This window comes from Nestor notabilis, unplaced genomic scaffold (genome assembly GCF_000696875.1).
Source record: "Nestor notabilis isolate BGI_N333 unplaced genomic scaffold, ASM69687v1 scaffold8406, whole genome shotgun sequence".
Taxonomy (NCBI): Eukaryota; Metazoa; Chordata; class Aves; order Psittaciformes; family Psittacidae; genus Nestor; species Nestor notabilis.
The window spans coordinates 13,155-28,080 of NW_009931434.1; the positions used below are offsets into that span (position 1 = coordinate 13,155).

General features: G+C 37.9%; 1 protein-coding gene across 1 annotated transcript in view; it reads left to right on the forward strand.

Annotated features, from left to right (window-relative positions):
- Nucleotides 1-3,593: 3,593 nt before the first annotated feature.
- Nucleotides 3,594-14,926, forward strand: part of TBC1D9 (TBC1 domain family, member 9 (with GRAM domain)) — a gene marked incomplete at its 5' end in the record, with an annotated part of 34,090 nt that continues 22,757 nt past the window's right edge. Inside the window, 5 exons of the mRNA XM_010015893.1 lie at nt 3,594-3,704; nt 9,283-9,401; nt 10,721-10,949; nt 11,966-12,227; nt 13,195-13,402. Coding sequence (XP_010014195.1) covers nt 3,594-3,704; nt 9,283-9,401; nt 10,721-10,949; nt 11,966-12,227; nt 13,195-13,402 — 929 coding nt within the window. The remainder of the gene's footprint in view (nt 3,705-9,282; nt 9,402-10,720; nt 10,950-11,965; nt 12,228-13,194; nt 13,403-14,926) is intronic.

The window sequence follows — 14,926 nt, forward strand, 5'->3', positions numbered from 1 at the left end:
TGTCAAATGCCTTGCACAAGTTTGGTTAGATGATGTCCGTTGCTCTTCTCTTACCCACCAATGCTGTAACCCCATCATAGAAGGCCACCAAATTTGTCAGGCATGATTTGCCCTTAGTGAAGCCATGTTGGCTGTCACCAATTCACCTTCTTATTTTCCAGGTGCCCTAGCATAGTTTCCAGGAGGAAAAGGAAAGAGAAAGCTGACTTCATTAAAAAAGTTATATCAGACAAAATTAAGTGATTCTCCCTGCCTTTTCTGCTCCTACTGCCACATACCAATATGATTGCTCTAGACATGTGGCACGTGTGTCTGATGGGACAGTTCCTCAATATGAGGCTACTTGTGTTTGAGTGCCTTCAGGATCAGGGCTGTCATCAGTTAGCCAGATGCTAATCCCACAAACTTTAACATGTGCTTTAAGCTTTTGATGATGAAAACTGCTTGTTTGAACAAGGGCTTGCAGGTTTAGTATTCTTACTCTGAGAATTCCTTTCCTTATTTCATTTTGTAGTCAGGAACCTGATGAAATAATGGGGAAAAAAATTGTAATTGGTATGGTCACATGATTTGATGCCTGGATAATTCACTGGCTCTTGCCCAAGGACCTATCTAATCTAAGGAATATGATTCTTTGTTGCTTGTTCTGTTTCTATAGAAACTTGCAGTTACTTATTTCGTAACCGTATCTGAAAAGGTACATGTATATGAAGAATTAATGAACAATATTAACTTAATTTTTTAAACTTTATCATGATCACTTCATGTAGAAATTCCTCAGTTTGAACTGCTGTGATTTCATTCTGCTTGCATCACATCTGAGAAAAAAACCAAATACTCAATCCCAAAAAAGCAACACTGACCTACAGTGCAAAATGGAACAGTTCCTGAAGGCCAGCAATCAGGGGTAATTGCAAGATTTCAAGAGTAAATATTAATTGGCTTTAATGTATATAAAACCACATCGATTACTTTTAAATATTACATGTATCATCTATCAAAACACAAGTAAAATTTTGCTGATAAACTGTTGCAGTTGTCTTGGTCATCTAGACTGAATTTCCATGGAGTCTTTTAGAGTTCTGTGATCTTTTTTTTCCTTTCACCTCACTACATGGGTATTTCTACAACCCATTTCTTTTGCTGAAGGGGCACTGGACAACTGCTACTTATTGCACTAGTGGAAAGTATTCTTTCTATTTCCTTTTCCTTACCTACCTCCCTTCTGTTGTTTTGGTGCTGGCTTGCTTCAGTTGGTTTGAGTTTTGTATAGTGCACTCCACATTTCTGGAATACACTGCTTTATTTTACATTGTTTCTGTTTGGTGGGACAAGAGGATGTTCCTCTCCTGTCTCCCACACCTCAGGGAGAAGGAGGTAGGATGGGAAGCTCCTCTTCACGTGATGATGCTGCACAAGTCCATAGGTTTGTTCTGTCTCCCTGGCCTTACCTGCGCATCCCAGTTTTCACATCTGCAGTGCCCTCCCAGAACTAGTGGCAGAATTGGTTGGCAGGACACCTACACACCAACAGATTTGGAAATACAGCAGGAGGAAAGCAACAAGCATATTTTTAAAGATTGCAGGGACCTTACAGTGTATCTGTACCTTTGAGAAGATTACATTTGGCTAGCATACAACTTTATTTAGATATTACATCATGCCTATTGAATATTTAGTACTGTCAGTAGACATGTGAAGCTGCAAAGCATGAAGAACCTTTGGCATAAGCCCTGTTTGCAGCAAACCCAGATGATTAGTGCAGCCTAGTGTTTGGCTTAGTCTGCGCTCCAGTTTAGCAATACTTTTGAGCTCACTAATAGCTTTAAGCATTTGAAGATCTTTGCCCATGGCTGAAGCACATGTGCTCTCTGGACTAGGGCCATACTGGTTTTGTGATGCCAGAACAGAGAGTATATTCAACAGACTAGGAACACTATAACCTACTTCAATCTCCTAAGTTTAAAAGGAGTCAAGGTGTATCTAGGAGGGCTGGTACGTGATTGATAAGAGGCAGCTTATTAGTGTACACAACTAATCAAAACGTATGAAAGATGGGGGTTTAAGATGGCAGTAGGAACAACAAAGGCTAGTTAGACTAGGGAACATTAGGATATTTTACATTATTATTTTCTGTTCGTATCCTGTATCAACAGATACCTCTCTAAGGTATCTGAAGACCTTACTGAAGACCGGATGTTATGTTTGGAGTTGTTTCTCATGTATTTCAGATATCTTGGATTAAAAAGTGGTGGATATTAATGCAGGAAAAGATTACATTTGATCTGGCCTGCGAAGATCTTTATAACGAATACAAATAGAATACATAGAATGGGGAAATACGAAATCTGTATTCCCATTAATAGGTAGGGTATTTCCAAACATCAGTTTCAGTTCAGATTTAAGGGATCTGGTAAGATGGAAAATGGGTAGTGCTTTTATATCTTCGTGATGCATATAGCAAATCTGAAAGAACTGCAAGGGAAGCAGTCTTCCCTACCAGTTATAGCCATGCAGAATGAGGAACTAATGAAACTATGACAGTAAAAGATGAAAATGCTACGTGAAAGGAGAAGATTTTAACAGGAGTGGTTTAAATGACTTTATGGTGCATGCAGTTTACTTCAGCTGTTTTTAAAAACCCCTAATTTCTACGCCGATAAGAATTTGCAGAAAAAAAGGCTTTGAAAGGTCATCTATCTGTTTTCAGTATGTGAATCTACTGAGAACTTCAACATGAGAATTTAAATCTGACATCTCTGCAGGGTAGATGAAAATTCTTTGTAGACATAAAAAGGTGGAAAACTTTTGCATCTTTTAAAAATAAAAAGGCCTTCTGGTGGGAGAGGGTTTGGAGGGTTAGAGTTTTATTTTGCGAGCACTTTCTTATAAAAATACTATCTAGAATCTGTGGAAATATATTTAGGAATTATTGGTAGCATTTGGTATGCAACTGTTGGTGGCCCCCTTAGTAGCAAAGAATTTTCAAAGCTACTTCGGGAAAACAGTATGGCTTTGTTTTTAATCAGTACCCTTTCAGCTGAAAAACAGCTCGACTGGCATTTCAATCCTTTCTACCCTAAAGAAGCAGACCATTAAGTAGCATAATTATTTTTGCTGGAAGCCTTAGTTTTTCCTAGCTGACATTTGAGTTTTGAGCCCTTCCAGAGTGTATCGTCTGGGGGTTTTTTGTTGGTGTTGTAGTGGGGGTTTTTTTGTGGGTTTTCTTTGTTCTTCCCCATCCTCGCACCTCCACCCCACCCCCAGGGCTCCAACACTATATGAAACACAGGAAAGAACCAAATAACTTTCAGCACTGGTTTATAAAACTGCTACCTTCTGCTTTGCCTCAATTCATCTGCCTTTATGCTAGTATCAGTGTATATTTAAGAGTCAAAGTCTTGTTAAACTGAAGATTTTTCCCTGTTGAGTCATCTTCCCTCTACAACATGAGGCAAGAAGTGGGGATGAATACACCAGTGTGCATTTTGCTGTAGAGGGTGAAAGGAGGGGGAGTGGAGCTGTGGACCCCCCTCCTGTGGGATCTCAGAAGGTTCATCACTGTGTGTTCATCAGAATTTCCTGTTCCATAGGTCTCCTTGTGGGTACTCTTGATGTCGTGTTGGACTCCAGTGCCAGAGTGGCACCATATCGAATCCTCTACCAAGCACCAGACTCCTTGGTCTATTGGACTATTGCCTGTGGTAAGGACAAACATACTGACGTGGATTTTTATTCTTCCTGGGTACTGCACCACATAATTAATAGAACATCCTGCCTGCTGAGCACAGTCATATCAGGACAAATAAATGCGTCAGGATGAAAACCTGCTCAAGTGGTTAAATTAAGATGCTCCAGAGCTTCTAAATATTAAGACCTGGAATGCCAGCATGTGTGTATGTGTTATGCCTAATGACTGAGCAGAAATGGCTATGGAGCAGGGATAGAAGCCCCTGATATTTCCCACCCTTCATCTCCCTTCTGGGATGTTCTCAGACACTCAGTCTTAGTATCCATCCCTTCTCCTTGCATTCCTTCTCCATGCCCATGGCTCACTCCTGCAGCATTTAAAAATGCAGCCTTCCTGGGTGGTGGATCATCTCTAAAGAGTATGGTAGGAGAATTACCTGAGTTATAGCCCCCAAATTACCGAGCCAGTGCAATCCTAGCTCTCGCCTGAGTACTGCACATCAGTATGGCATTTCCTGGATAGTGAACTTAGTCTCCTCCAGGATAAATACCGTCTAGATTCCAGGGGTGCCCACCTCCTGGACTTTTATTTCAGTGTGTTGTTCTTATAAATATGATGTGCTCAGAAATTCAGAAAGATAGTAACTAGGTTAGAGTTAAATATGTAACTGTATGTTCCTACATAGATGCAACAACTCAAAAGAGTTTTGGTCTTTACAGCTCAAACTTTGACAGATTTAACTTCAAGACTGTTTTTTTCTTCTGTCGTTATAGTAGTTGGTGAAATCAATGAAGTTGATATTTTGGTGCATTAAATAGGATTTTTGCATGCATCAGATCCTGTAAATGCTTATTTCTGTGGTCAGGTACCTATTGCAAGTAGCATAAAACAGTATGTAGCTAGTCTCTGGTTCAGTTTGCTGACTCTGAAAATAGTGTCTGAAACTGAATGCAGAAGGTCAAGATTATTTAGCTTTGATTGGCCAAGCTTGTAAGGTCAGATTCTCAATTTAATAGTATTGCTTTTCAGTCTTAGCAAACAGAAACTTTTTAATACAACTCCTCTAGCTCTGAAGCTCCAAACACTGGTTTAGGCAGTAGCCAGAACTCTGTTCATTTGAAAGAAAATTGGGGAAGAGGACAAATGAGAAGTTCATACATGTCTGTCATCTCTTTTTAATAGATTAGTAACTTCCAGCATCCCTAGCACTGCCTGGCAGTCAAAAAATACTAGTTAATGAAGCTGTAGACTTCTTCTGGCCTAACAGTGCCCTCTTATCTGTGCCCATTCTCCCATTAAAATTTGACATTTAAATTATTTGAATAACATTTCCTCCAGACAAATCCTCTCTCTTGGGAAGGGAAGAGGACGAGGCACGGATGAAGGTTGTCTTCAATTATGAATCTTAACCCTAATTGAAATTACTGAAGTAGTAAAAGCATCTATCTGTGCTTCCATATTTATGGAGTGTTTCTTGACTTTTTACTCTCCTAATATCTACTTGGTTGATTGGCTTAGTTACTTTTGTTAAATCACATGACTGCACTAGCTTAGTCTCATCACCTGGGGGGAATAGTGTGGTTCTCACAGGGATGTAAAATTTTACAGAGAGCAAATTGTTTGTCAACGCAGCCTTGAAGCTGAACAGCCCAGTGCTGCCTAAGGCTCTGTGCTGTGATTATTATATGAATTTGCAACTAAGGCAATTCTTTCTGAACTGATCAAGGCTTGTTACAATTACACAGGTTACCAAGGGATTTGGATGCATTTAGCTATGCAACTCTGATTTGTTGTGCATTGTACAGCTGTCCCTCCCTGTTCCCTAGGGGTAGGCTGCTGATTATTTGGTACTTGTAATCTCTTATTTTTCCAGAATTTGTCATATTCTCCTCTGCCTTCCATAAAGCAATAATCTCCATCTTCAGTAAGTAGCTTTACAGAGTGACTGGAAGAAATGTGATTCTTTCCTTGTTCATTCATGTTGCATGACATTTGGTCTTGTTCTGTACAAGACTATTCTGAGGGTAAAAAATAATGGAAGGGCTTTTGTTGGCTCTAAAATGGTTATTCATTTATGAGATACACAAGATTTGTTTATAATTAATTAATAATTAATTAATAATTTATTGTGGATTTTCTTGGGTATTTACTGATCTAGGCTGCATGAGAATGCTAGCTGGTAGATCTGAGGCTTTATAGCTCTGTAAAGGAGGCTTGTTAACAGCACTTTCTGCTGTTATGGGTGATGTCACAGGTTAGAGTTCTGAACCATACTGAAAAGATGTTATTGCTAACTTCTATAGAACAGTTTTAAGCATATTAATTTTGTAATTGTCTAGGAATCTAAAATGTTATACTTGATCAGCTTTGCATATTGTAATAGCTCTTCTGTGTCCCATGTCAGTGTCCCTCCCCAGTCTGCTAGTGCTCAATTTAGAGGGAAGAATGATAGTACATGTAAACTCTGTTTGGAAATAAAAAACTTCTTTAGAGCCTTCTCCACATATAAAATCAGTCATTTTTACTGTAGCTGTGTATGTTTTTCATGTATAGAACTATTGGTGTAGGTTTTTTGTGGTAACAGTAATGATATGCACTTCCACAGGAGTTTTAAATCTGTATTTCACATGTGAGGGGAAAAAAAAAAAAAGAATTACAGATTACTTTAAAGCATCAAGCTTGAAATTTTATTACATACCTTGGAAAAATTTTTCATAAAAGCCCATGTGCTTTGGTAGCTAAAACAAAGCTACAAATTTTAGTTAGAGTGCTGCTGAGTTTACCAGCCATAACTATTTTCTCCTCCTTCTACACAAATTGAGGTTTTGCCAGTCCACTCCTGAACCTGCCATTACTGACAACAACAATTTCAGGCTCCTTGAAGTGTTGCAGGTTCTCTTGCAGTGCATTCTGTTAACAGCAGCAGTTCAGGTCAACTAAATAAGCATCTCGGGGAATTATCTACTTGGAAGAGAAGACCAGACATGGTAGCCTCATCAGCTGTCTCAAGTTAAGCCCTTCCTGTTCCTCAGTCACCAACTGGGACAATACTGAAATTAGACTTCTGGGTGTGTTTGAGAGCATCTTTATATGACTTCTTAATTTTCTTCTCAGTCCTGTACTCATTCCCATTCCCTCCATACCTTCACCTCTTTGCTTTAGACAAACCAACCCAGATGTTAATTTAACCGTGACACCCAGAGATGTTCCCATGTTGCTCATGCTGTTATTCCACCCCACCTGTCAGGCAATTGCCCCTTCTTATCCTCTCTCCAGCACCGTGCATTCCCCCATCCAGCTCTTCTGGTGTAGACCTCCCTTAGCTCTTCAACTTCTGTTTGACACACTTGTTAGTTTCCTCCCTAAAGGCTGAGGAGAATAACTCAGTCTACCAGGAATGCTGGCCAGCATTACACCATATGGAGCACACCATAAGCTGACTCTACCATTTAGAGGAGGGGAAGAAGTGTTAAGTAGTCTACTGTATGTGTTGCAGCTATTTTCCCTTTTATTTTCTGCCAGTCTCAAGGGCTCTGTGTTCCAGTGTAGTGGTTTAACTATTATTAACTAAAATGCCAATGATGGCAAAATGGTGAATGCTTCTAATATGCTAAGATAGGCAAAGATTGCCAGTAGCAGAGTTGAAGACCTGTAGTTTAAAACATCTCAGTAAAAGTGTTTTTCAGTCCCGAGTGAACAAAGCAAAGAGAGAGATGGTCTAGTTTGAGGCGTCTTTGCCCATGGCAGAAGGGTTGGAACTAAATGATTTTAAGATCCAATCCAACCCAAACCATTCTATGATTCTGTGATCTAGACTGTGATGATAAATTGATGAGAACTGGAGTGTGGGCTTGGCCTGATTGTATGACCTGTTGTAGATGAGATTGGGAGAGTAAACAGTAAGATAGTGGAGACAAAAAGCAACTGAAACAATGAGTTGGGTTGCTGCAGGTTGACAGTAATCAACCAAAACTGTTTCATAAGAAGTGGTGAAAAGTAATTGATGAACTGCAAACAAGAAATAGATAGCTTTTAGAAATAGTTCATCATGATCGTGTGGCTGCACTGCTTGTCACTGCTCTTCAGGAGATGAGCAATTTTTCTGATGACAGTTTAGTTTTATGTACATAACTCATGTATTTCATCATTGCTTTTTACAGCAGTGTAAAAGCCAAGAAAAAATAAATTAGTCTTTGGACCACTTCCTGAGTTCAAGAAAGGTCTGGAGAAGCAGCAGTGGCAGTCACTTGTCGTTCTGAAATATTGATTAAATATGCAGGCTATTCTGCAACATGGTTTATGGATCCATGCCACAACTAGAAATGTGAAGTTCCGTTGCTTTCATTGGAGTTGTGTAAAGCCCTGATTGTATACTGTAGAAAAATATTTTTCCCCATCATTTGTTGCTAAACAATAAAGAAAATGATTGCTTGCCATATATTCAGGATGGTTGCATTGAGTTCTTCTACAAACAGTGGGAACACTTATGCACAGACATGTGGACAACTAGTGGCTGTAGTAAAGCTGAAGAAGTTACTAGAAACAGCTTGTAATTTAACCTCTTTCTAATGGTTGCTTCATGTGAGCCCCTTCACTTTGTGGGACTCTGTAGGCATTAATTAGCAGGTAGGTACATTTACCTGGTAGCTCTGAGTAAAATGAGCCAAATCTGTAGTTTGAACAAAACGATGACACAGTATTGATGCTGTTTCCTACCTGGATTGCGATACTTTTAGTCAAGCTTCAGGTACAGATGTTCCTATGTGAACATGTTATGTTTGTTTTCTGAAAATACTTACAAGTCCTAGTTTTGACATAATTCCCTCAACATCCTTTATTGGGATTTTTTTTTTTTTTTATTTTTTATTTTTTTTTGTGAGTGCTTGAATTTATTCTTCCATCAGGGTGGGCACAAGTTGATCCTGAAGAGCAACAACAACTTTATTATGCAAGATGTTGAGAACGGGGTCAAAATGAAAGTTACATTTATTATGATCCATCTCAAATAAAATAGAAGCAAAAAAGAAAAAATGGCTTATATAAACTCCAGTTCATACAAAAAGCTTTTTCATCCCTGTTCTGTACTACTTGACAGACTACAAGTGTGACGATCCTTTTCAGCTTTTACTCTTGAAATTTTATCATTTCATAATTTATAGATGTATATAATGGTGTAGAATTAGGAACCAATGGTAGAATATACAACTGTTGGGGATTTTTGTTAGTTCCTAATAGATGTAGGTAATACCTTTGCTAACTCTTTAATGTGTTGGGCTAGCTCAGTGTTGTTATTGTGGTTAGAATTCTAATGTAGGGGGTTTTTGCTCATGATAACGACATAAGTAGCTTGTGCTTCTCACAGAATTGTCTTGAAGATTACTACCTATTTATTATGAAAATTAAGACTATGGGAGAAAATTTTGGAATTTCCAGGGACACAGCATCTGGTGAAATACTGCATCTCCAGTTACTGGGGAGTTTTATTAAGAGTCTCTTGTTTATGATTATGAGGACATTGATATTCGTGAATTATTTGTTTGTGACTTTTGGTTGTTGTTTTGGTTTGATTTTTTTTTAATATATATATACAGGTTGCTCAAGGAAGGAAATCACTGAACACTGGGAATGGCTTGAGCAGAATTTGTTGCAAACTCTTTCAATCTTCGAAAATGAGAATGACATAAATACGTTTGTCAGAGGAAAAATACAGGTAGTTAAATAAATTATTATAAATGTTTTTCATGATAGATGTGTCTGTGGAAGGAAAACTGATGTGAATTCTAAACAAATTGAACCTGGTAGCCCCCAGGCTGCTCCAGCTTTTTGAAGGAAAATCAGATTATAAGTAGCAACATGTGTGTAAAAAATCAGGGAAACTGGAATTAATGCAGTGGGGTTTTTTGGTGGGTTTTTTTTGTTGTTGTTGGTGGTTTTGGTTTTTGTTTAAAAAACCTGCAGGGCTTCAAGCATTATATGTTCTAAAATTAGTTGCACCATTGCTTTTGTCTTAAACTTTGACAGTTTTCTATGTAACTGCTTTTCCAGAGCAAAGCTTTAAATTTGTTTTTTTTCATGCACTCATATATTGTCTCCTTGCCCCCTTCTGTGTATTTAAATTCTGTTACTGTCAGTATTTACACTTCATGTAGGTTTTAGGGATTGGTGGTTGGTTGATTTGTTTGGGTTTTGGGTTTGTTTTTTTTTTTTTTTGTTAGTTTGTTTTACCAGAATTTCTTTTTCTGTCTTAATACTCTGCTTTCCATGTGAATATGGAGCAATTTGAAGACAAGAAGTCACTTTCCTTTTTATAACTTTAATATTGAAGTCAATAGAGAAGATTGTAAAAGAGATTGGGAAAATAAGTGAATAGGCTAGAACTTCAGCCCAGAACAGAGAAACCATAGTCTTTATGGTATCAAAAAGCAGCTTTTCGCCAGACTGCTGTCACTTCAAATTTAATTAAGGTCTTCTGCACCTGGAAGTATGAATTATTTTTTTAATTCTCCTAGTTAATCTAATAGGAGATATTTCTTTTTTTCGTCTTGCTCTTCTCTTTCATTCCAAGTACACTAAGAGGAGGTCATAAAAGTAGTTTGATATTTTCTCTAACGAATAACGTATCTTCTTTTCCTTTTACTCTTTTCTTTCCTTTTAGAAGAAAGTTTTCTGGTGAAATCCTATCCCTGTCTCTTCAGAGAGCATGTATAGGTGGAAGGGGAAATATTACAAATTATTGGTGCTTAACAGAGTTGTCAGGAATGTTTGAGATAGGCTGGTTAATTTAAAACAGGGTATTGGCAAGTGGTTGACATTTGGTTGCTTTTGACATAGGCATGGCAAAGAGCAAGGTCATCAGACAGCCTTGAATAAAGTAAATAGCTATATAAACAGAAGAATAAAAGATAAGCACAATTCTTTCTTGACATTGCAGTAACTATTGTGGACTCTGTCCCAGACATCAATGATACTAAGGATATCTGATACCCCATGGCAACTAACATGCTGTGTACTTCTTTCACTCCCTACTAGGGCATCATCGCTGAGTACAACAAAATCAATGGCATCAAGGAGGATGATGATACAGAAAAATTTAAGGAAGCCATAGTGAAATTTCACAAGTTGTTTGGGATGCCAGAAGAAGAGAAGTTGGTGAACTACTATTCCTGCAGTTACTGGAAGGGGAAGGTTCCCCGTCAGGGCTGGGTATATCTCAGCATTAATCACCTTTGCTTTTACTCTTTCCTCATGGGCAAGGAAGGTATGTTTTACAGTGCAGCAGTGGTCTGTGCATCTAAGAATTGTTAGGAAATCTTCTGTGGTTTGTTATTGTTCACCTACAGAACTGCTGAAGGGTGCAGTGATACTGCCGAGGAAAAGAGGAGTAGGGAGCGATTCCCTGATTGTCATGCTGTTTCCTTATTTGTTTTGTATTTCTTGAAGTAGTTCTCTGTAAAGCAATACCTGGGCATCATCTGGAGACATGGTTCACTTCAGGGACTGTGCCCAAAGGGATTAGGGATGAGATCACACCAGTTCTGGCTCCTTCTGCTCTTACACAGTCCTCCAGTACTACTCTGGCAGATTTTGCAAATCCCACATTTACTCTTGTACAACTCCAGAGCATCACAAAGGGCTCAGAGGAGACCCAGGATCAAGAACCTACATAGTATGGGTGCAACCAGTCTGCTGTATAGAGGGAGTTAATTCTAAGCAGTGTGGAGGTGAGCAAGTCTGCAGTACTTATGAGCAGTGGATCAGTCCTAGGTCTTTCTGTTTAGCTGCGTAGACATACCCTAGTGAATCACTTTTTTATCAAACAAAAAAAGTAGATTTAGTCCCTGTTTTAGGGACAATATCCTAACCAGTAATGGTGTTGGAAGAAAAGCCGAGGATCTGTCATGACTGTAATATGTCAAACCTTTTAATATACAAAAAGAATGCAAATCTGTCTGATGGATTTAGACTGTATTTCTTTGCTTCCATGGGAAATAAGGATGTCAGAGTTTGAGCAATATGTTGGCCCACCTAGCTTTGTAACTCTTTTGTGTGGTGTTCATTACAGAAGTAAATGATATTTAAACTCTTACCTGCCATTTGTCGGGTGATCATAGTTTGTTGTACAAGCTGGATCTATTTATGCTGTCCTCCCAACTTTTCAAGATGCAAGAAAATTTCAGCTGAATACATCTTACAGGAAGAGGAAGATAAATGCTTTTGAATATGCTGTTTCTTTACTGAATATGTTTTTGTTGTTGTTTGTTTGCTTCTGTTCAGCAAAGTTAGTTATCCGCTGGGTTGATATCACTCAACTTGAGAAAAATGCCACACTGCTCTTCCCTGATATGATCAAAGTGAGCACAAGGTCAAGTGAACATTTCTTCTCAGTATTCCTTAATATCAGTGAGACATTTAAACTAATGGAACAGCTTGCCAATATAGCTATGAGACAGCTTTTGGACAATGAAGGATTTGAACAAGACAGGTCATTACCCAAACTGAAAAAGAAATCCCCCAAAAAAGTATCTGCACTGAAACGGTAGGTAGCACCGGCTCTTAGTCATTTGTTTTTCCTCAATCCTTTTACTTGCAGGATTTCATCTAAAAGTTTTCTAATTTTGCTGTCATTTACTGTTACTCCAAAAGGAATGATTGATTCCAGCAGTGGCAAAATGGAAATAATTACTTAGATATAAAGATTTGGTCTCCTGTTGAAATAGGAGAGGGAAAACATTTGAATATGAACATGCTGCAAAAATGAAAGTAACGTATTTGAGCCAGGTTCTTGTTTGTTCAGAAGCTCTTTAATGTATCTCTTGACACTGACTGCATTAGGTATCTGTTGGGAGGCCTTTTTGGGTTACCATGGGAAGGTAATAAAACGACTTAAGTGCCATTAGAAATGTGCCTAATGTTCATACTTGGTCCTGTAACTGGAGTTGAAAAATTACTCTAGATGATGAATTCTATCTAGAACTTATTTTTTAGGTAACAGAGATGGGAAAAAATGACAATTTTTTATTCTTTAGAATTTTATCTGGAAAATCTTTCGGATTCTTCTGTAGATGTCATACTGCAATCTGATAGTTTCTTGTTAACTTTTTCCTTATTTTATATGTTGATCATGTTAGTGAACCATACAGAATTGATCATAGAATCATAGGTGGTAATCTATGTATAACCATTGTAACAATGTAACCATTGTTTATGTTTCTCATTACTTAGTGGCATCCAACATGCATTATATCATGCATTATATCACTTAGGTTTGTCTTTCTGGCTGTTCCGTGTTTTGCACTGAATGCACTAAGTTTTGAAATTGTTAAACTCAAGCCCTAAGGATTCCATCATGTTAATAAATAAGTTTCAAAGAAGCATTTTTGCTGTGATATTACATGGGATCATGTGTTATTTAATAATAAATGAGTTCACTTTATATAGATATTTGCAGAAAGTATGTATTAAGTATTTCTTAAAGCAAGAAAAGTTTTGTGGATTTGTTTTAGGGATCTTGATGCCAGAGCAAAGAGTGAGAGATACCGTGCATTGTTCCGACTTCCTAAGGATGAGAAATTAGATGGACACACAGACTGTACTCTCTGGACTCCATTCAACAAAATGCATATTTTGGGGCAGATGTTTGTTTCTACAAACTACATTTGCTTTACTAGTAAAGAAGAGAATTTGTGCAGCCTTATTATCCCTCTTCGAGAGGTAAATACTTGTATTTGTAAATTTAAAAGGCAGTATGCTATTGGAAATTGGATCCTACTTTTGATGTTTTCTTGTTACTGGGAAAAAACCTCTTTTCATCCCTTTAAATCTCTTGTGATCATACTGTTCTGATGTGTTCTAAGTAATATTTAATTACTTGATTGGTATCTTAAAAGTTCCTACTACTAAAATTCACAGGGAATTTTCTCTGTCAGTTTTCACAAACCTTGTGAGTCCTTCCTCTCCCATAATTTACATTCTGATTTATAACCCCATGGTATATTTTTTGTGCCTCATAGGGAGGGATGGACAGTAAAACTTCCTAGATTCATGAGTGGAGCTTCTATTAAAGAATCTGTCAGATAAGATCTGTTTTTGTGAGATGTGAGGAGATTGATAATGATAAAGATTTAAATTCTCCTCACACAGACTTGCAATCGTTTATTCCTGTGCATGGAAAATATTTGTCAGCATTTTACAGATCACTGTGCTTCCCTTTTTAAAGCTGGCTGCTTAAAGCAGATGTTCAGTAACAAGGAACTAAGCTTAATGCAATTAAAAAAATTATGTTGGAGAGGTTTTTTTATGATTGACTTGATTTGTGGGTTAATGGAAAAATGTGTGAAGTCTTGGAAATAATAGCGAAGCTGGTGTAGCCACGGACAGTTTGTCTTGACTGGAGAACCATGGAATATTTCAAGGCATGTATTTTCCCCCACAAATCATAAAGAATGAAAACAAATGGTGTTTGTTTGGAAACTTTGAAGTACACCTTCACAGTGTGTTGCAACGACTTGGTTATTTGAGAAGAGGCATTCAATTATGGTTGCACTGTTTGTCTGGAACTCCCAGGAAAGAATGGTCCTCAAGATGGAGTGATGGAAGAGGAGAACAAAGTCTGCATTTATCAGGACCTCTTTTCCTGGATGTAGATTCAGCAAACTGATCAGTACCCTTAATAATTGAAGGGAGTCTTTCTATTTAATTAAAGGTTTGGGTCAGACCCTAACCTAATTCCAGTGTTCTGTGATAGCCTGAACATGTTTTGACTGATGAGACAATGACAAAGTATTGATTCAGAAATGATGATCGGGACAGTGGCTCACTGCCCTGCTTACTGCACCCAGTATGTGCAGTTTTCAAGATCAGCTCTTCAGATATGTGAGTGTGTCTACTTGAATAGGAAATAAGTAGATATTAGCTCTCGTTACAGCAGAGCATGCTTGCTATAATGTCTGTCCGGGGCCTCTAGAATTTGTCTTTCTTGAGCTGATTATGTTCAAACAGTTGTTAAGCGGAACGGAAAAATTACGTAGAAATGCTTTTTAGCTGATTTCAATATGCTATTAGTAAATGTCCTTTAAGTTAATGAGTAATTAGTTAATCAGTAAGTTAATCAGTAAGCTTCCTTTGGACCCTGAAAATAAGTTGGGGAAGAGAGGAAAAAATACAAGCATGTCATTGGTAAATTAGATTATAGCACTTCAAAAGTAGTTTTGTGCAACTGCAGTATGAAATTCCCAT